The sequence below is a fragment of the Hypanus sabinus genome, chromosome 24 (genome assembly GCF_030144855.1).
Source record: "Hypanus sabinus isolate sHypSab1 chromosome 24, sHypSab1.hap1, whole genome shotgun sequence".
Taxonomy (NCBI): domain Eukaryota; kingdom Metazoa; phylum Chordata; class Chondrichthyes; order Myliobatiformes; family Dasyatidae; genus Hypanus; species Hypanus sabinus.
Window position 1 is genome coordinate 14,851,034 of NC_082729.1, and position 22,501 is coordinate 14,873,534.

Consider the following 22,501-nt stretch of genomic DNA (forward strand, 5'->3'; position numbering starts at 1 on the left):
CAACCCAAGCATGGACGGAGATCATGCAAGGGAGCCGGCCGGATTCGAACTCGGGACCTCTCGCCCCGAAGTCCAGTGCTGATGCCACCAGCGGGCGTGTACAATGCAACTCCGATACTCACCGCCTCCAGATAGCCAGGAAATACAGAAATGTCTTTTTTTCCCTCCCGTATTTCAAAGAAGTGGTTTGCCATTGCCTAAGGAAATTTGTAAAGTTAGTCGGCTCCATCATGGGTACTGGCCTTCATAGTATTCAAGACATCTTCAAGGAAGGTGGCGTCGATCGCTAAGGACCCCCACCACCCAGGACAAGCCCTCTTCTCACTGTTACCATCAGGAAGGAAGTACAGAAACCTAAGAGACATTCAGCAATTCAAGAACAGCTGCTTCCCCTCTGCCATCCGATTCCTAAAGGGACATTGAACCCATGATCCTACTGTACTTTTTTTATTATTTCTGTTATTGAACTACTACTTTTAATTTAACTATTTAATAATTATATATGTATATATAAAATTCATATAATTAATTAATTTATTTTTTCTATATTTATCTATTGCATTGTACTACTGCCGCTAAGTTAACAAACTCATGACATATGTTGGTGATATTAAACCTGATTCTAATTCTGATTTTTCTGGGCAGTGTCTACACAAGACAGGTGACCCCAGCCAAAATCATTTCTCTTCAGGAATTGTCTGCCACAAGAACAAAGTTCAAAATTGAAGGAAGTACTTGCAATCCTTTATTAAGAAACCAACAAAGACGAATAATCTTGTAGCAATAAAAACTAATGAACTAAAATTAGAGACATAATGAGATAACATGGTTATGGAAACCATAGAAAGGGTGCAGAGGAGATTTACAAGGACATTTCCTGGATTGGGGAGCGTGCCTTATGAGAATAGGTTGAGTGAACTGGGCCTTTTCTCCCCGGAGCAACGGAGGTTGAGAGGTGACCTGATAGAGGTGTACAAGATGATGAGAGGCATTGATTGTGTGGATCGTCAGAGGCTTTTTCCCAGGGCTGAAACGGCTAACACAAGAGGACACATGTTTAAAGTGCTGGGGAGTAGGTACAGAGGAGATGTCAGGGTTTAAGTCTTTTACGCAGAGAGTGGTGAGTGTGTGGAATGGGCTGCCGGTGACAGTGGTGGAGGCGGATACAATGAGGTTGCTTAAAAGACTCCTGGATAGATACATGGAGCTTAGAAAAATAGAGGACTATGGGTAACCCTAGGTAATTTCTAAGGTAGGGACATGTTTGGCACGGCTTTGTGGGCCGAAGGGTCTGTATTGTGCTGTAGGCTTTCTATGTTTCTAACAGATACTAACCTTTAGCAATCTTAACGTACTTAAGCACACTTAAACGCTCTTAAATTTTGCAATCAGTGGTCAACAAAAAAAAAATCAGTTTAGCTAAACTGACCTAAGACAAAACATGAGTATGCAACTAAGGCGGCACGTAGCGTAGTGGTTAGCACAACAGTTTACAGCACAGGCGATGCAGGTTCAATTCCCAAGACTGCCTGTAGGAGTTTGTACCTTCTCCCCATGACCACGTGGGTTTCCTCCGGGTGCTCCAGTTTCCTCCCAAAGTCCAATGGTGTACCATTTGGCTAGGATTAAATCGGGGGATTGCTGGGTGGTGTGGCACGAAGGCCCAGAAGGGCCTATTCTCCACCATATCTCAATAGATAAACAACTATACTCCGTGCTCCTACCACGCCCCAATCCACAGGACAAGTTACCCATAATAAACGCGGCAGAACGTATAAGGGTTCAGCGCAAGTACAGGCTCTCTGACTGCGCTTGCCTGTGTTTGGCCTGCAATGGAGCGCTGAACTATTTACGCTAATTGATGTCTGACTAAACCTCTACTCTTTCATGTGCCTACCCACGAGCCTCTTAAATTGTCTTTATTGTATCTCCCTCCACTACCACTCCTGCAGTGAATTTCAGGCCCCCGTCATTCACTGTGTGAAAAATTTAATCTTATGTTTTGCAACTTCAAGACATTAAATCAATTCAAAGAAAACATGGGAGTCCGGGAATGCAGGTCTGCCTTCAAGTTTCAGAAACAAGAGAAAATCTGCAGATGCTGGAAATCCGAAGCAACACAGACAAAATGGTGGAGGAACTCAGCAGGCCAGGCAGCATCTGCGGAAAAGAGTAAACAGTCGACAATTCGGGCCGAGACCCTTCATCGGTCCCGATGAAGAGTCTTGGCCCGAAACGTGGACTGTACTCTTTTCCATAGATGCTGCCTCGCCTGCCGAGTTCCTGCAGCACTTTGTGTGTGCTGCCTGGCTTCAAATTTCACATATCACGTAGTAGCACGATGACAGATGCAATTAACGTAATTTCAGATATCCCACCTCTCCGCAAATCAATAGCGGCTCCCTGACGCCTGAAAATTATATACAATATCCCGGAAATCAATTTTTTGGAGAGTGTGCGAGCAAGCGAGGGGGGGCGGGAAAGGGGAAGAGAGAGACTTATCAAAAATAATGACAGTGTCGCTTGCTGCACTGTTTGCAACAGTGACTTTTCTATCACCCATGATGGGTTAAAATGTAAAAGCCATGTTGAGGTGAGTTTAACAGGTGTCATTAGTTCATTAGCATAGCTAACGTTATTTAAACTAGCTGGCTAGCTGCTAAGGAGTTACTGTACTGCAGACATCCCACCTCTCCCGGGAGTCTCCCACAAGCTGATGGTGCCACCTCCCTGAAATGAGTTTTTTGCAGAGTGGGATGTCTGCATTTTACATGAAGCCCGTAATTAATTAATTACTCTGAGCGAACAAGAATGTACTCCCAGGGGTGGCGGCACAGGCAGACACATCAGGGGTATTTAAGAGATATTTCAAGAGGCGCAAGGATGAAAGAAAAAATGGAAGATTATGGGGGAGGGAAGGGTTTGGTTGATCTTTGAGTGAGTTCAAAGGTCAGCAGGGCATTGTAGGCCCAGAGGCCTGGACAGTGCTGCATTGTGCCATGCTCTGTATTCAACATCGCTGGAAGGTTTCTTGCAACAGAGGCGCATATCGCAGTCTCTGCAGAATGAAGTGGGGCCCAGAGCTGGGGCCCGATCTGAGCAAGGAATCCCAGTGAAGGTGTGAGGAGGGAATAGTGCGACTGTACCCACCGCAGACACACACCTCAGTCAGATCCGATGTGTAAGCAACAAGGATGTCTTGTGGCTGATCTTTTGGGGGGGGGGGGGAAGTGGGAGCATTAGAATCACCCTGAAGTTAGTTAAAAGGTCGGACTCCATCGTAGGCCGGAAAGCCTGCACCGTGCTATATTGTTCTAAGATCTATAGCTCCTCCAATAACAAAAGAAACCCGCCGGTGAGATTCAGTTGTCCAGATCCACTGGGATGCGGAGAAATGGCAGCGATAGAGATAGTCCGGGCTCCTGAATCTACTCCTCTGCAATAACACATGCTGGCAAAGTGCAGATGTGCAGACTGGTCCATACTCTCGAGCTTGCTGAGGGAACTTAAACATTCTGTAGCCCCGTATCCGTCCTGGAGCTGGGAGTCAGGGAACCCAGTAGACCTGTTTATGTTTTATGGCATTTACTGGAGGCCCAACAGGAGGCCGCAACCAGCTGGTTCCAATTACCACCACTTAGTATGCTGTAAGATGCCTCAAGTGACAGTCCTTTTAACATATGACTAGCTTAGGTAGCCTTCTGAAAGGATAATTGATTCATAAAACCCCAGAACTCTGGAGAAAATAACTCAGGAGTTCAAACAGTTCCCCCTCTGCTTCCTCCCACGCCATCGAACAGGAAGAAGACATCTGGAAAAAGATCTGACAACTTCCAATTCACTGCCGGGCCAAATTAACGTCAGGTTAACGTCGGTAATCAGCAGATGGCCACAGAGTCCAATCTCCCTTCAACCTTTGCTCCTTCTCCCGGCCTTAACGCGAATAACAAACGGTCCTGAAAATGGGCCTCAGCTCAAAACAGAAGCTGCCTACTCATTTCCATCGATGCTGCCTGACCTGCTGGGTTCCTCCAGCATTTTGTGTGTGTTGATGAATCAAAAATCAGAATCAGATTTAAAAGCACCAGCATACCTCGTGAAATTTGTTGTTGTGTGTGTGTCTGTGTGTCTGTGTGTCTGTGTGTGTGTCTGTGTGTGTGTGTGTGAGTGTGAGTGTGTGTCTGTGTGTGTGTGAGTGCGTGTGTGTGTGCGTGTGTGTGTGTGTCTGTGTGTGTGTGTGTGAGTGTGTGTATGTGTGTGTGTGTGTGTATGTGTGTGTGTGTGTGTCTGAGTGTGTGTGTGTGTGCGTGTGTGTGTGTGTCTGTGTGTCTGTGTGTGTGTCTGTGTGTGTGTGTGAGTGTGAGTGTGTGTCTGTGTGTGTGTGAGTGCGTGTGTGTGCGTGTGTGTGTGTGTGTGTGTGTGAGTGTGAGTGTGTGTCTGTGTGTGTGTGAGTGCGTGTGTGTGTGCGTGTGTGTGTGCGTGTGTGTGTGTGTCTGAGTGTGTGTGTGTGTGTGTGTGTGTGTGTTTAATGTCCATTCAAAAATCAGATGGCAGAAGGGATGAAGCTGTTTCTGAATCACTGAATGTGTGTCTTCAGGCTTCTGTACCTCCTCCCTGATGGCAGCAATAAGAAGGGAGCACGTCCTGGGTGACGGGGGTCCTTAATAATGGACGCTGCCTTTTTGAGGCACCGCTCCTCGAACATGTCCTTGGAAGCTGGTGCCCATGATGGAGCTGACCAAGTTTACAACTCTGCAGCTTACTTCGGTCCTGTGCAGTAGCCCCACTACCCCCTCCCCAGGACCAGAGGGTGATACCAGAGTTAGAATTCTTCATCCACCCCTTTCACTATCTCTGGGTTAACAGGGTGGCAAACAGTACGTGTACAGGCCCTATCTGGGCGAAATGAGGAACAGTCCTTACTAAATCTGACACCCTTCCTCTTTGCTCTTTCCGATACGTCAGGTTCAGATTTAATCATCCCGTGTACTTTGAAACATTGAGTGAAATGCTCCATTTGCATTAACGGCCAACACAACCTAAAGGTGTAAGGCCGTGAGACACGGATAGAGTAAGGCCATCCGGCCCATTGAGTCTGCTCCGCCATTTGATTTGGGGTGGCACAGTAGAGTAGCGGTTGGCACAACGCTCTGCCGTACCAGCGAGCCGAGTTCAATTCCCGAGGCTGCCTGTGAGGAGTTTGTCCGTTCTCCCGGTGACCGTGTGGGTTTCCTCCGGGCGCTCTGGTTTCCTCCCACAGTCCAAAGATTGGAAGGTTAATTAGTCATTTTTAAATTGTTCCGTGATCAGGCTAGGGTTAAGTTGGAGTATTGCTGGGCAGTGAGGCTCAAAGGGCCAAAAAGGCTGATTTCGTGCTGCATCTCAATAAATAAATAACATCTAATATCTCTCTCAATCTCATTCTCCTACATTCACCCATAAACTTTGATGACCTTACTAATCAAGAACCTCTGCTTGAACTATGTCCAAGAATCTGGCCTCCACGTCCGTCCAGTGATGATTCTGGGTCTGGGTTCGACTGAAAGCCAAGACACGCCCCATTGACCTGAGATGTCTGGATATGCATGAATGCAACCCAGAGTCAGCAGTATGTTAGCCACCATGTTATGGTGCCAACCCTCACAACACTCCCTCTCTATTTCTACAAAGTGAGGGCCTTATGTGTCCTCGGAGGGGGAGGTAAAGTGTCCCAGGGCAGCAGAAGCAGCATAGTACAATAAATGCTGACGACAACACCTTTCTGGTGTGACCTCGTTGCTAGAAATGACCTCATGGACCAGCATAACCAAGTGCATGCACGGCAGTTAAGGCCTCACCAGTACCCCGTTCCTGACCTGCAGAAATAAAAGGTGCTTTCTCGTTGTTGGTCTGCGGCAAGCAGATCCAGTGCTGGGTCATTCATCTAGAGGCATGAGTTCAAATCCTACCATGGCACCTTGGGAATTTACATTCAAGCCACAGGAGGAGAATTAGGCCATTCCGCCCATTGAATCTGCTCCACCATTTCATCATGGCTAATCCATTTCCCTCTCACCCACATTCCCCGGCCTGTAACCTTTCACACCCTGACTAATCAACCTCCTCCTTAAATAGACCAACGCCTGGGCCTCCACAGCCGCCTGTGGCAACGAGTTCCACAGATTCACCTCACTCTTCATCTTCACTCTAAATGGATACCCCTTTACTCTGAGGCTATGTCCTCTGGTCCTAGATTTCCCTGCTAGAGAAAACATCTCCACATCCACTCCATCTAGGTCTTTCAGTGTTCGATGTTATTAAATAAACTTTAGAACTTAAAACTAAAATGTAAAGCCATGAAATTATTGCACCCTTGCAAAAGTCCCTCTGGTTATCTATTGCCTTTTGTCGGGGAGACTTCCATCCTTATCCAATCAACTGTACACAACTCCAGTTGCCCCAAAGTAGCTGACTCTTAGTTAACTGCCTCCTCAGTTCAGGGGTAATTAGGCTCGGAGAATAAATGTTGGAGTTGCCAGTCTTGAAAATGAATTAAAATGAAAATACTTGGATGAAGTTATTTGGGACTGGATAGAGTTTCTTTGGAAATCATAAACAAAAGAGATTCTGCAGATGCTGGAAATCCAGAGCAACACACACACAAAATGCTGGAGGATCTCAGCAGGTCAGGCAGCATCTATGGAGATGAATGAAGAATCGTTGCTTCAGGCCGAGACGCTTCTTCAGGACTGGAAAGGAAGGGAGAAGATACCAGAATAAAAAGGTGGGAGGAGGGGAGGGAGGATAGCTGGAAGGTGAAAGGTGAAGCTGGGGGGGTGGGAAAGGTCAAGGGCTGGGGAGGAAGGGATCTGAGTGGACCATTGGAGAAAGGGAAGGAGAAGGGGACCCAGGGGGAGCAATATGCAGCTGAGAACAAATAAGAGGCCACAGTGGAGAATAGAAGAAGAGGAAGGAGGAGGGAAACATTTTTTTAACAGAAAGGAGAAATCAATATTCGCGCCGTCAGGTTCTACCCGGGTGGAATATAAACAAGAAAAAATCTGCACATGTTGGAAATCAAAATGGTGGAGGAACTCAGCGGGCCAGGCAGCATCAATGGAAAAGAGTAAACAGTCGACTTATCGGGCCGAGACCCTTCACCGGGAATATAGCATGTTGCTCCTCCACCACCAGGGTGGCCCGCTCTTGGCAGAAGAGGAGCCCGTGGACCAACTTGCCGGAACAGGAACGGGAATGGGAATGGGAATTTGAGTGTTTCCTCACCTGGAAGGACCATTTGGGACCCTGAATGGTGGTGAATGGGCAGGTGTAGCACCATGGTTGGGACTAGGGCTGGGAGTGAGATTAATGGGGAGGGACGAATGGACAAGGGAACCTGCTTGGAAATCTGTTTTAACAGCAGTAAAAGAACGGAACTACCTTGCCAGCTCTTCTAAAGTGAACTGAAATAAATAGCAAAGGCCATCAGAGTGTTCCAACACAAATGATTGAAATTCAATAGGTGGTGAACGCCGGCTGCCTTTTAACAGAACAGAAAATATTGGGAACCCATCCAAGTTCTCAAATATTTATGAATCAGTCCTGCCCTGACCCACACTCAGACATTCTGAATAAAGTCAGTAAATTATGGGAGCAACCAAGTAATAAAATATATTAATTTTAAAATGAATGAGCCAATCAAGCCTTCCAACCTCAAAGGCTACCTCAGGACTCGGAGCCCAGAATCAGTATTGGTGATGGCTTAATGGGTGGGCTCTCAGTTAGATATCACGCCAGAGATTAGAACCAACAACTGAGGTTATGAATGAATGCACTTATCCTTGTCGATCCCGAACTAACTGAACCAAACCTTCAGACAAAAAAAATCATAGAATCCCACACGAGCCAGGTGAGAGAAATCCAAGAAAGCGTGCACGTGCACACACACACACACACACACACGCACACGCACGCACACGCACACATGCACACACACGTGCACACACACGCACGTGCGCACTCGCACGCACACGTGCACACACACACGCACACGCACGCACACGCACGCACGCACACATGCACACACACGTGCACACACACGCACGCGCGCACACAAAAACACACGCGCACGCACACACACACACACACACGCACACACGCACACAAAATACGCGCGCACACAAAAACAAACGCGCACGCACACGCGCACACACACACACGCGCACGCACGCGCACACACAAAAACAAACGCGCGCACACACACACACGCGCGCACACAAAAACACACGTGCACGCACACACACACACACACACACACACACACACACACACACACGCACGCGCGCACACACACACACACACACACACACAAAATAAGGGAGACCGAAGAAAGTTGAGAAGATATCTCACTATTCACTCTTGCTAAGATTCAAAACCATAGAAATGGGGAGTTATGGGCAGTGTAGGAGGGAAGGTTAGATTGATCATGGATTACAGCCTGAGGAAAGCAGCATCCATCATCAAGGACCCCCACCTTCCAGGCAATGCTCCCTTCCCACTCTTGCAATTGAGAAGGAGCTACAGGAGCCTTAGGTCCCAAACCACCAGGTTCAGGAACAGTTATTCCCCTTCAACCTGATGCTCCTGAACCACCTCACCTCAGCTCCCCTCAGAAATGAAGAGGGATTTCTTTAGCTAGAGAGTGGGTGAATCTGTGCAATTCCTTGTCACAGGCAGCTGTGGAGTCCAAGTTTCATGTTTACTTAAGGCAGAGGCTGATAGACTCCTGATTGGTCAGGGCACGACGGGATACGGGGAGAAGGCAGGGTGTCAGGGCTGAGAGCGTAAATGGATCAGCCATGATGAAACGGCAGAGTAGACTCAATGGGCCAAATGGCCTAATTCTGATACTATCTCTTATGGTCAATCTTACAGATTCACTTTTCGAGGGCTCTCCAACTCAAGAACTCTGTTATTTATATATTAATTGCATTCACACAGATTGTCTACTTTTGCATGTTATCTGCTTCTCAGTCCTTGTGTGGTTTTTCACTGATTCTGTTGTATTTCTTTGCTCTACTTGTGAATGCCCGCAAGGAAATGAACCTCAGGCTAGTAAATGGAGTCATCTATGTACTTTAATAATAAATCTACTTTGAACTTTGAACTTCAAGTCATTTTTTTTAGAGGTCAACACAACATTGTCGCCGGCTGGTGGCATAGTGGCATCAGCGCTGGACTCCGGAGCGAATGGTCCCGAGTTCGAATCCAGCCGGCTCCCTCCTTCCATCCGTGCTGGGCTGAGCGTCGAGCTAGCAACTCGACCTCGTGACAAAAAAAAACTGGAGAATGCTACAGAAATGCCACGTGATGAGCAATCTCCAAAAAGGTGGGGCGAAAAGCTTGTCGTGACGACGCCCGGATTTAAGGGCATTCTTCTTCTACAACGTTGTGGATCACAGAGGCGCCGATTTGATCTGATGTTCATCCCATCTCTACCAGTGGGACTTTTCAAGCTCCAAGAAGGGAATGAGGCAATTAGAAAGTGCCACAGTGATTTCCAAGTGGCTGGAATGACGATGTTTCCTTCATTCAGGCAGGCTCAGTGAACATTAGTCCCAACTTGCAAGCAGTGAACAAACACAGAAGAGAGCGAGATGGGGGTGGGGGGGTGCACTTTGAGAAAGATTGTAGCATCGGAACAGAGAGTTGCTGGTCTCCGCTCTCGAAGCAGGAGCGACCTCTCTCCCCCTCGCTAGCGAGAGAGAGCCTGACGGAGATTCCGAAGTGAACTGTGGTCTGATGACTGGGGGTTCTGCTGCTCACTTGGTGGGCGATGGAGGGGGAGGGGGTGTTGGTGCTCCGGCCGATGCGGGCGGGGTGAGAATCAATGCTTTTGCTGCTATTTGTGCGCCAGGGTGGGGGGGGGGGGGGGTTCGACAATTCTATCATTCTACAGGGTTTCTTTGTTTCGTGGCCGTCTGTGAGGAGGACAAATTTCAGGTTGGACACTGAACACATTCGCTGATATTAAATGTGCTTTGAAACCTTGAAACACCCACTGACCTCAGATGGAGATAAGACGACAGCCTTTCTCCAGCAGGTACTCACAATAAAATGGGCCTGGATGATTACTCTATGACACTATGACTCTAACGCTCAAAGCCAAATTTATTATCAAAGCACGTACATGTCACTATATATCCTCCCCTAGAATTCATTTTCTTCTAGGCATTCACAGTAAATGTGAAGAGAAACAATAGACTTGATGGGAAAACAGCACACAAGCAAAGACGGGCGATGTGCAAAACACAACAAATCATAAAAGCAACGAGACAATGTGTTAGGACCCGGACTGACCACGGGATCCACATCACAGACACACCTTGTTGGCATTGGTGAGTATGTTATTGTCTCATGCACCAAGATACAGTGGAAAGTTTGTCAAAGATCCGAAGTAAATTTATTATTAAAGTTGCATATACAGAGTACAACATTGAGATTCAGCTTCCCACAGAACAAAGAAACACCATGGGACCCGCTGGAAGTAAACATCAAGCCCCCAACGTGCAAAAATAAAAAGACCAAATCACGCAAACAGCAAAACAAAAACAAGCGGCAAATGCAGAATGTGAGACATCAACCCACAAAGTTATCCAGACAGTCCAGGAAGGTTCGGCTCAATCTATCATGCTGCTCATCCAGATCAAATCAGTACACAGTGCATGAAGCTAGGAGAAGTTCAAAGCAATAACCATGCAAAATAAAGTGTACAGGCTATCAAAAGAGTGCAGAGCAGGCAAATAATAGGGTGCAAGATTGTAACGAGGTAGATTGTGAAGCCAAGAGGGACTATCACATAAACGCAGAAAACCTACAGCGCAACACAGGCCCTTTGGCCCACAAATTTGTGCCGAACATTTTCCTACCTTAGAAATTACTAGGCTTACTAATAGCCCTCTTTTTCTAAGCTCCATGTACCTATCCAAAAGTCTCTTAAAAGACCCTATCGTATCGGCCTCCACCACAGTCACCAGCAGCCCATTCCACACACTCACCACTCTCTGAGTAAAAAACTTACTCCTGACATCTCCTCTGCACCTACTCCCCAGCACCTTAAACCTGTGTCCTCTTGTGGCAACTATTTCATCCCTGGGAAAAAGCCTCTGACTATCCACTCAATAAATGCCTCTCATCATCTTGTACGCCTCTATCAGGTCACCTCTCATCCTCCGTCGCTCCAAGGAGAAAAGGCCGAGTTCACTCGACCTATTCTCATAAGGCATGCTCCCCAATCCAGGCAACATCCTTGTAAATCTCCTCTGCACCCTTTCTATGGCTTCCACATCCTTCCTGTAGTGAGGCGACCAGAACTGAGCACAGTACTCCAAGTGGGGTCTGACCCGGGGCTCTCAGCTCCTAAGTTCAATTCCACGTTTGATGAAAGCCAATACACCGTACGCCTTTTTAACCACAGCGGTTTAATATAAGTGGTCTATTCTGATTACAGTTGGGTAGAAGCTGTCCTTGAGCTTGATGGTACAACATTCCCCGACGGGAAGGAGGGGAAGAGAGAATGCTTGGTGTCAGTGGGGTCTTTGACAATGCTGGTTGCTTCACTGAGTTAACGAGGAGTCCTAGAGGGAGGTTAGTTTCTGTGGAGTGTTGAGTTGTGTCCTCTACCCTCTATAATTCTGGAGGGACCTCCAGAACATTGCATCCGCAAAGCAAACAGCATCATGAAGGACCCCATGCACCCCTCATACAAACTCCTCTCCCTCCTGCCGCCTGGGAAAAGGCACCGAAGCAGTCAGGCTCTCACGACCAGACTACGTAACAGTTTCTTGCCCCAAGCCATCAGACTCCTCAATACCCAGAGCCTGGACTGACACCTCGCTGCCCTATTGTCCTGTTTATTATTTATTGTAACGCCTGCACTCTTTTGTGCACTTTATGCAGTCCTGGGTAGGTCTGTCGTCTAGTGTGGTTTTTTTCTGTGTTGTTTTTTACATAGTTCAGTCTAGTTCTTGTACTGTGTCATGTAACACCATGGTCCTGAAAAGGCATTGTCGCATATGTACTGTACCAGCAGTTATGGTCAAAATGACAATAACACGTGACTTGACTTGACTTTCTACCACACATTCATTTAATGTAACTACCTGGCCGCTGCTCCAGGAAGGAAGCTGGGTGCCATCAGAGCTCTGCACATCCAAGGGATACTGCATTTTCTTTATTTAAAAGACACAGATGTTTATATTTGACGAGGTACGTGAGAAGGGGTGGGGGGGGACTTCGCTCCCCCGCACTGGTATCGGACGGTTGAGATGCCCAATCCAATTGGTCAAGCCCCCGCATCATTTTGTGTGACAGGACACACAATGCCCACATTCCAGGTGAGAGATTATTCCAGTGCACAAGAAGGGTCATTACATGTGCAAACTGATCTGCGGTTGCTAATCTGTTGGTCGTGAAAGGAAATGAAAGGCAAGGTAAAGAGAAATGCTTGGTACTTTGGGTGCAGTGTTTACACTAGGACAGACTATTTAGATAAACTACCTTTTCTGTTGTCATGGGCAACATGCTGAATTCATCTTATACTGTTTATATTGCACTACTGTTGAGGCATGCCCAGGTAAATACCACTGAAATCCTTTAAAAAAATTGCAAACGCAGAACAAAAGCAGGAAGTACTAGAAACGCTCGGCAGGTCAGTCAGCATCTGAATGCTGAGTAACAGTCAACATTCCAGCCCTTCGATCTGCTGCGCGTCTCCAGCAATCTTTGTTTTAGCAACAGTGATAGATTCTGATGTTGGCTATTTCTGACCTCTTGGGCCGTACTTGGATAGCCACATCTCATCTGATATCCCGTTAGTGGGAAAAGTTCAAGGTTCAAAGTAAGCTTATTATCAAAGTGCACATCTGTCATCATGTTTCTTTTATTTTATTGAGATACAACACGGAGTAGGCCCTTCCGGCCCTTTGGACTACACTGCCTCAGCAACCCCAAGTCAATCCTAGCCTAATCACTGACCAATTAACTTATCATTCTTCGGACTGTGGGAGGAAACCAGAGCACCCGGAGGAAACCCACGCGGACACGGGGGGAGAACGTGCAAACTCCTTACAGGCAGCAGTGGGAACTGAGCCCGGGTTGCTGGTACTGTAAAGCGTTGTGCTGACCACTACACTACCAAGCCACCCCTCCCCGCCCCTGAGATTCATTTTCTTGCGGGCATGCTCAATAAATCCACAATAGAATAATAATCATAATAGAATTAATGAAAGAGTGGGCAGAAAGATGGCAGATGGAGTTTAATGCTGATAAATGTGAGGTGCTACATTTTGGTAGGAATAATCCAAATAGGACATACATGGTAAATGGTAGGGCATTGAAGAATGCAGTAGAACGGAGTGATCTAGGGATAATGGTGCATAGTTCCCTGAAGGTGGAATCTCATGTGGATAGGGTGGTGAAGAAAGCTTCTGGTACGCGGCCTTTATAAATCAGAGCATTGAGTATAGGAGTTGGGATGTGATGTTAAAATTGTACAAGGCATTGGTAAGGCCAAATTTGGAGTATTGTGTCCGGTTCTGGTCACTGAATTACAGGAAAGATGTCAACAAAATAAAGAGAGTACAGAGAAGATTTACTAGAATGTTACCTGGGTTTCAGCACCTAAGTTATAGAGAAAGGTTGAACAAATTATGTCTTTATTCTTTGGAGCGTAGAAGGTTGAGGGGGGACTTGATAGAAGTATTTAAGATTATGAGGGGGATAGATAGAGTTGACGTGGATAGGCTTTTTCCATTGAGAGTAGGGGAGATTCAAACAAGAGGACATGAGTTGAGAGTTAGGGGGCAAAAGTTTAGGGGTAAGACGAGGGGGAACTTCTTTACTCAGAGAGTGGTAGCTGTGTGGAACGAGCTTCCAGTAGAAGTGGTAGAGGCAGGTTCGGTATTGTCATGTAAAGTAAAATTGGCTAGGTATATGGACAGGAAAGGAATGGAGGGTTATGGGCTGAGTGCAGGTAGGTGGGACTAGGTGAGAGTAAGCATTCGGCACGGACTAGAAGGGGCGAGATGGCCTGTTTCCGTGCTGTAATTATTACATGGCTATATGGAAAGACCGCAGAAACTTGGGCGTTCAACCAGCATGCTAAAGACAACAAACTGTGCAAATACAGAAAGAAAAAAATAATAATAATTAATAAATAAGCAATAAATATCAGAGCATGAGATGAAATGTCATTGAAAGTGAGCCAACTAAACACTAGTCGCAGAAACAGCTTCAGGAAACAAAAACGCATCACGGATCAATCAGCAGGAACTCACATACCCAAAAGCACTTTGATGCCCTTTTTTATTACGTAGAGGCTACAGAAAGAGCTGCGAGGCAGCAGCGGGTAATGACAATAATCAAACAATGCTCATCTGTGCTCAAATGTCGCTGAAATCTAATTGTACTGCCATTTCTGTGCTGCTGAACTTAGCCCACTCTGTGAGAATAATTTTCATTTCCCACCTGCTTCCTCAACAATTATTTTAACTGTGCGATAAAATCATACGGTGTGCAGACAGAACTTTCAGCCATCGAGTCCATGCTGGCAATCAAGTGCCCATTAAAGTTAATCTCAGTTAATTCCCAAGCTATTCTGCCCCCCCCCACCCATCCCGCTGATTCTATGGCTAGCCCACCTGACCCACACACCTTCGGGACGGGACGGTGGGGGTGCACCTCATGGAAACCCAGAAGATCACAGGTGGGCATGCAAACTCCACAAAGACAGCATCCCAGGTCAGGATTAAATCTTTGTTAATCACTAACACCAGAAGGTCTGCAGGTGCTGAAAATCCAAAATGACACACTCAAAACTCAGCAGGTCGGGCACATTTCACCTTTAACCCATGACCCCTGGTTGTAGTCCCACCTAAACTCAGTGGGGAAGAAAGCCTGCTTGCATATACCCCTCATCGTTTTGTATCAAATCTCCTCTCAATCTTCTATGTTCCAAGGAATCAAGTCTGACACCATTCAGTTTTTCCTTATAACCCAGGTCCCCCAGGCCCGGCAGTATCCTTGTGAATTTTCTCTAATCACTTTTAACTTTATTTACATCTTTCCCATAGGTAGGCGACCGAACCTGCACACAATACTCCAAATTAGGCCTTACCAACGTCATATACAAATTCAACGTAACATCCCATCTCCTGCGGTCAAGACTTTGAGTTATGAAGGGCAGCGTGCCAAAAGCTTTCTTTACGACCCTATCTACCTATGACGCCACTGTCAATGAATTATGGATCGGTATGCCTGCACTCCTTGGTGCCCCACCGTTCATTGTGTAAGACTACGAACCGTTGGACACGAGGGAGTGTAATGGACAGAGGGACTTAGATGCATAGTCCATTAGAAACAGTATCAAGGGTAAATATGGTGGTGACAAAGGCATAGCACACTAGCCTTCAGCTGTCAGGGCATTAACGACAAGAGAGGGGGTATTATAGTGCAGGTATTCATGTTGTTGACAGGCTGAGCTGTGAGCAGTTTTGGCTACTCTGTTCAGGGACGATGTGGTTAAACTGGAATGACTGCAGAAAAGATTTACAAGATTGTTTCCAGGAGCGAGGAAATGAGTTGCAGAGAATCAGGCAGGTCCTTATTCCTTTGGAATGTTATTGAGAGGTAACCTCACAGAGATGTTCAAGATTATGAGAGGCCTTGATAAGGTGGATGCTGGCAGACTTTTCTTCAGAGAAGGAGAATCCCTACCTTGGGGGCATCGGTTTAGGATGATCAGGGAAAGGTTTGTATGGAGCTGAGGGGCAACTCTTTCATGCAGTGGTGGTTAGTACGTGGAATGAGCTGCCCAAAAGAAGTGGTACAGTAGTGTCGGTTAAGACACCCTTGGATGGGTCGGTACATGGAAGGGCAGAGTTTAGGGCGGAATGCAGGAAATTGAGACTAGCCGGGTAGGCACTGTGGTTGCCTCAGACTGGTTGGGGCCAAAAGGCCTGTACCCATGGTGTCCCCACCATTGAGCACATCTAAATGACAAACTGTCGCAGGAAAGCAGCGTCCATCGTCAGGGCAACCGCCACCCAGGACAAGCTCTCTTCTCGCTGCTGTCATAAGGAAGACACAGAGCTCGCACCACCAGGTTCAGGGATAGTTATTACCCTCTCAACCATCGGGCTCTTGAACCAAAGGGGGTAATTTCACTCAACTTCACTCGCCCCATCATTGAAATGTTCTAACTACTAATGTTCCCATTTTCAAGGACTCTTCATCCCATGTTCTCAATAGTTATTGCTTAGTTATTTATTCTTTCTTTCTTTTTCTATTTGCCCAGCTTGTTGCCTTTGGCAGTCTGGTTCAATGCCCACCTGGTGCAGTCTTTCAATGATTCAATTATGGTTCATCATCATTATGTGCCGTGTCGTGTGACATCATCATTATGTGCCGTGTTCTATGACATGGGCGATCGTGGTCTTTCCATGACCGTGATTATTCCTGGCAAATTTTCCTATAGAAGTGGTTTGCCATTGCCTTCTCCTGGGCAGTACCTTTACAAGACGAGTGACCCCAGCCATTATCAATACTCTTCAAGAGGTTGTCTGGTGACAGTGGTCACATACCTGCTCAAATGGCTTCATGTGACCCTAATCGGGTAGGATAAGCAGATGCTACACCTTGCCCAAGGGTGATCTGCAGACTAGAGGGAAGGAGCGCCTTTCACCTCCTTTGGCAGCGACACATCTCCACCCCGCCACCCAAAATAGGTGTAGACAATGATTATAATATTGTGAAATGGGGGGCTTCTAGAAAAGCTTCCAGTACAAATCCAATGTGTCCGAGTTTCTGCTGGGATTTATGCAATTCCATAGATATCAAGAAAGCTGCAAATTTCGAGTTTGAGTCGCTGCCCTGGGAGGGTCTGGGTCTCTACGCTCTCAGATATGACATTGAAATTCTGACATCTGTAGATCGGTCTGTAGTTCATATGTGACTCTTTCAATCCCATGTTTTCTTTCATTCTCACCCATTCTTTCTCGTTGCAGATTGTGGGGGGCTTGGAGTTTGGGTGATCTGTTAGTTTTGGGGGTTTGCTAGTCTTTGTTTCTTTTTATTTTCATGTGGGGGGGATTGATGTCTTTCTTTCAACTACTTAAATGGTTCCTGTATTCCATGGCTGTCTGGAGAAGACAAATCTCAAAGTTGTATTCCACATACATACCTTGATAACAAAATGAACCTTTCAGATTTGACCACTGGAATATGTTGGTGGCTGCAATATATTGCTCCATAATTTGCCGTGAGAAGACATGGTGAAGATCTCCGTGGAGATGGTCTCCTCTCCATGAGATACACAGTTGGCCCTCCTTATCTGTAGGGGATTGGTTCCCAGACCCCTCGCGGATACCAAAATTCACGGATGCTCAGGTCCCTTATTTAACATGTATTAGTGAGGTGGTCTTTAGGACCCAGCAGAACCCCGGACTTTATTTAACAGGTCTTCGTGCGGTGGACATTAGGACCCAGCGGTGAAGCTCTGAATCCGCAGTGTTACTGTTCACGAAAATAATCACGTTTCGCGATTGAAAATAAGATGGAAGTAATAAAGCGATCGGAAAGAGGTGAAACACCATTGGTCATTGGAAAAGCGTTAGGCTACAGTCAGTCAACGATCAGAACAGTTTTAATGGAAAATGTGAAAGGCCCTGCCCCGATGAACGCTACAATTATTACTAAGCAACACAGTGGTTTAATTATTGAAATAAATATGTTTCTTAAGTGTTTTATATGCATAGAATGGTAAAATATGTACTATATACTAAGAAAAACGTTTGACTAACTGACGCTAAACAATACCGAATGTACCTGTTCTGACTTCAAATCCGACTTAAAGACAGACTCAGGAATGGAACTCATTCATAACCCGGGGACTGCCTCTACTTTTAAGTCATTTCTAGATTACTTCTAATACCTAATACAATGTAAATGCTATGTAAATAGTTGTTATACTGCATTGTTTAGGGAATAATGACAAGAAAAAATAGTCTGTACATGCTCAAGCAACGAGTGCTGGAGAGAGAACTTCCGGGTTTTCCCGATCCGCGGTTGGCTGAATCCACGCCTACGGAATCCGTAGATAAGGAGGGCCGACTGTACAGACATCAGGCTGTGCTAACAGGCGGGAAGTCGTGGAATATAACACAACACGAGTCTTCAGTGGATTCTCAGGGCATGAGCTCTGCTAGCTGGACGCACCAAATTCCCCTTTTGTCGAGCCATCCCCATTCCCGGGGTGAACGCCCTCCGTCCACGCTGCCATCAAACAGAGAGTTTTGACTCAGCAGCCCTGCTGGAAGCTGCTCAGTTCCACCAATCCTCAGGTCTCTCGGCCCGACGCGCGGCCGCGTGAAGGAACGGGGCGGACCGCCATTCTGTCTGTGACCAACTCCAAAACTCTGGGAGTTTACAGAAAGCACCCATCCTATCTGCAGAGTCCCAGAGTTCAGGAATTGTGTTAGCAGCAAGAAACTGGGTCAATGGAGGTTGAAGAGAGATTGACGAGTTCCTGCTCCATGTATTATTTATTTTGAAAGATACAAAGGCGCAGCAGTTTCAAATAGAAGACACGGAAAATGCAAGGGCTAGAGGTTTTCACCGTGGCTCACTTCCTGTTATTAGGCAACATCACTGTCGCCTTTTTCTGCTAAGGCCCTGTGGGAACCACAAACCAGCTAGAAGTACTCAGTTGTCAAGCCTCTCTGCCACCCCAGCCTGCACAGTGCCTGACGTGTGTGGTTTGTGAGTGGTAGAACTGGTTTCAGAAGCAGGGATTTGTCAAACTGTGGCAAACAACACAGCTCCGCTACGGTCTTGGATGTTAACTGCCATCAAAGTACCGCCCCACATTGTCACAAGAGTCCCCTGAGATCGACAGCAGGTTATCAAAGATCCTAGGGGAACATCAGCCAGCTGCCTTTCTGATTAATCTGGTTTAAAAGTATAGACCTTCCTATCTGTGGTGAACTACATATACCTGTCTGGATACGCCCCCCCCCCCACCCGCTGTCTGCTCCTGTGGCTCCTCCCACGGACCCCGGTATAAAGGCGATTGGAGACACCGCCCCGGCCTCAGTCTCCAGGATGTAGTGTGGTGGTCACTTGCTGCTTGTTCTTTCTTCCAGCTAATTAAAGCCTATATCTCGCCTCACGTCTCCGAGAGTTATTGATGGTGCATCACTATCAGAACTCTGTGCTTGTGTAAAAGTGGCTGCTTCTTCCACCTATCCGATAGCTGGTTTCTGCGATTAATATGCATGACCCCCTTTAAACTGCAGTACAAATACAAATACTTTATTGTCACCAAACAATTGATACTAGCAAAAATCATCACAGTAATATTTGCTTCATGGTCCCCGAAGAACAAATCGAAGTAAATATAATAAAAATTTTAATTATAAATCATAATTAGAAAATAGAAAAGGGAAAGTAAGGTAGTTCAAGTCAGGTCCGGATATTTGAAAGGTACGGCCCAGATCCGGGTCAGGATCCGTTCAGCAGTCTTATCACAGTTGGAAAGAAGCTGTTCCCAAATCTGGCCGTATGAATATTCATGCTCCTGAACCTTCTCCCGGAGGGAAGAGGACAAAAAGTGTGTTGGCTGGGTGGGTCTTGTCCGTGATTATCCTGGCAGCACTGCTCTGACAGCGTGTCGTGTAAAGTGAGTCCAAGGATGGAAGATTGGTTTGTGTGATGTGCTGGGCTATGTTCACGATCTTCTGCAGCTTCTTCCGGTCTTGGACAGGACAACTTCCATATCAGGTTGTGATGCACCCTAGAAGAATGCTTTCTACGGTGCATCTATAAAAATTAGTGAGTGTTTTAGGGACCAGGCCAAATTTCTTCAGCTCTCTCAGGAAGTAAAGGTGCTGGTGGGCCTTCTTGGCAGTGGACTCTGCTTGGTTAGACCAAGTCAAGTCATTTGTGATATTCACCCCGAAGAACTTAAAGCTTTTGAGCTGTTCCACCTGCGCACCACTGATGTCGATGGGGTCGTGCGATCCGCTACTCCTTCTGAAGTCAACAACCAATTCCTTTGTCTTGCTGACATTGAGGGATAGGTTATTGTCTTCACACCATGCCACCAGGTTCTTAATTTCCTCTCTGTACTCAGACTCATCATTACCCAAGATGCGGCCTACAATCGTGGTGTCATCAGCAAACTTACATATTGAGTTCGATGGAAACTTGGCTACATAATCATGGGTGTACAGTGAGTACAGCAGGGGGCTGAGTACACAGCCTTGTGGGGCACCAGTGCTCAGAGTGATTGTAGAGGAGAGCTTGTCCCCTATTTTTAAAGTCTGGGTCCTGTCTGTGAGGAAGTTGAAGACCCAGCTGCAGATCTGAGTACTAAGACCCAGGTTCTGGAGCTTAGGAATCAGTTTATTTGGAATAATGGTATTAAAGGCAGAGCTGTAGTCGATGAAAAGGAGCCGTTCATATGCGTCTTTATTCTCCAGGTGTTCTAAGGAGGAATGTAGTGCCAGAGAGATGGCATCTGCCGTTGACCTGTTGCTCCGGTTGGCGAACTACAAAGCATCGAGGTTGACCGGTAGGTTATGGTTGTTGTGCGCCATACCCAATCGCTCGAAGCACTTCATACCAATTTATCTTAGAGCCACATGTCTTTCAGGCATGCCACCTTGCTTTTCTTCGGCACCGGGACTATCGTTGCCTTCTTAAAACACGAGGGGATCTTAGACTGAAGCAGGGAGCAGTTGAAGATGTCAGCAAACACTCCAGCTAGCTCTCTTGCACAGGCCTGGAGAACCCGTCCCGGGACGCCATCTGGGCCCTTGGATTTATCTTCAGGAAGGCTCTTCTAACGTCTTCCTCAGTGACGATGAATCTTGATGTCACCAGGTCCGTTTCATCCAGAGGGGGGCGGGACGCTCCTCTTATGTTCGAATCTTGCGTAGAAAACGTCAATTTCGTCAGGAAGAGAAACGCTACAGTTATTGATATTCCCAGCCTTTTCTTTGCGCCCAGTGGTCTCATTTAGACCCTGCCATAGTCTACTGGCATCCCTCTGGTTAGCCTGGGCTTCCAACTTGGCTCGATATTGCCTCTTGGCACCCTTAATGGCTTTCTGGAGTTCACGCCTGGATTGCTTGTAGTGACTGGTATCCCCGGACCTAAAAGCTGCAGCTCTAGCCTTCAAAAGGGACTGGACCTCGTAATTCACCCAAGGCTTCCGGTTAGGGAATACCCGGATCGCCTTGCGAGACACACAGTCCTCTGTGCATTTCCAGTACTGGCTGAGAGGCAAATTTGGAGGATTACACAAACGTTTTACAGTCAGGGCCACCCGGCAGCGTGGGGATTAGCGTAATGCCTTACAGCGCCGGTCAGCCAGGTTCAACTCCGCCGCTGCTGTGCGGAATTAATACGTGCTCCTCGTGACCGCGTGGGTTTCCTCCAGGAGCCCCGGTTTCCACCCACAGTCCAAAGACGTCCCGGTTGGTAGGTTCAGAAAGTTGTGAGCATGCTCTGTTGGTGCCAGAAGGCACCACTTGCTGGCTGCCCCACCCCCCCCCTCCAAAAAACAAATGACGAATTTCACCGCACGTTTCCATTTCTCGATGTGCATGTGACAACTGAAGCCGAACTCTTTATCTTTAAGCGTAGACGTAATCTACGGAGAAATGGGTGAAATGTTGAAAGGTGTTAAGCCGTTCAGTTTGGACGGCAGACGTCAACCCGATCGAACGTCTCCGGCAAGACCTCCAGACTGCTGCTCCCCACTAACCCGGCACAGCCTGCGCAAATTTGCAAGGAGGGACAGATAAAATTGCTCCATCGCGTTATGCCAAGCGAACAGAGACTTATCCGAAAAGGCGACTGGCTGTAATAGCTGTGAGGGCTGGTTCAACGAAGTACTGAGCAAAAGGGGACGAATACTTCGAACTGCCGACATTTCAGGTTTTGAATTTTGTGCTTCTCATGCTCTGCGATTCTCCCTGTCCGTTGGTGGGATTCCACGTGAAAAGAAAAGAAGCGTGTCATTGACAATGAATGATTCTCGGTTAAATTGAACAAAATTCCGGGTTGTAAATCCCCATTTATGGGAACAAGGTGGTTGGGAGCTGAATACTCTTACTGTCGACCCCTCACTATCAAAATTCCCCTCACTCTCTTCCGCTCCAGAGAAAAACATCCCAGCCGTCCAACCTTTCCCAACAACGGTGGTCCTCAAGTCCCGGCAGCATCCTCATACTCCTACAATGGTAGTGATGTAGATAAATGACCAGAACTGCATGCAACGTTCAAAATCTGGCCTCACCAATGTCGGCCATAATCCCATTGAATAGCAGAAGCTCAGTGCTCAATGGCCACCTCCAGCTCCTAATCACATACTATACCCCCCAACAGCAGATCTCTACGGCAATGGTCAGATATTTGTATCTGACCCACTCGCAGGCTCTCTGCCCTCTGCAGGCCCACT

At 46.9% G+C, this 22,501-nt stretch overlaps 1 protein-coding gene across 2 annotated transcripts in view; it reads right to left on the reverse strand.

The window, feature by feature from the left end:
• Positions 1 to 22,501, reverse strand: part of LOC132380492 (syndecan-3-like) — a 287,981-nt gene that overhangs the window by 184,375 nt on the left and 81,105 nt on the right. The window contains exon 1 of one of the 2 annotated variants that reach the window (XM_059949349.1): positions 123 to 209. The exons of the other annotated variant lie outside the window; for it this stretch is intronic. Coding sequence (XP_059805332.1) covers positions 123 to 194 — 72 coding nt within the window. The 5' untranslated portion in view covers positions 195 to 209. Of the gene's footprint in view, positions 1 to 122; positions 210 to 22,501 lie in introns of those variants that run through there. 2 annotated transcript variants of the gene reach the window in all.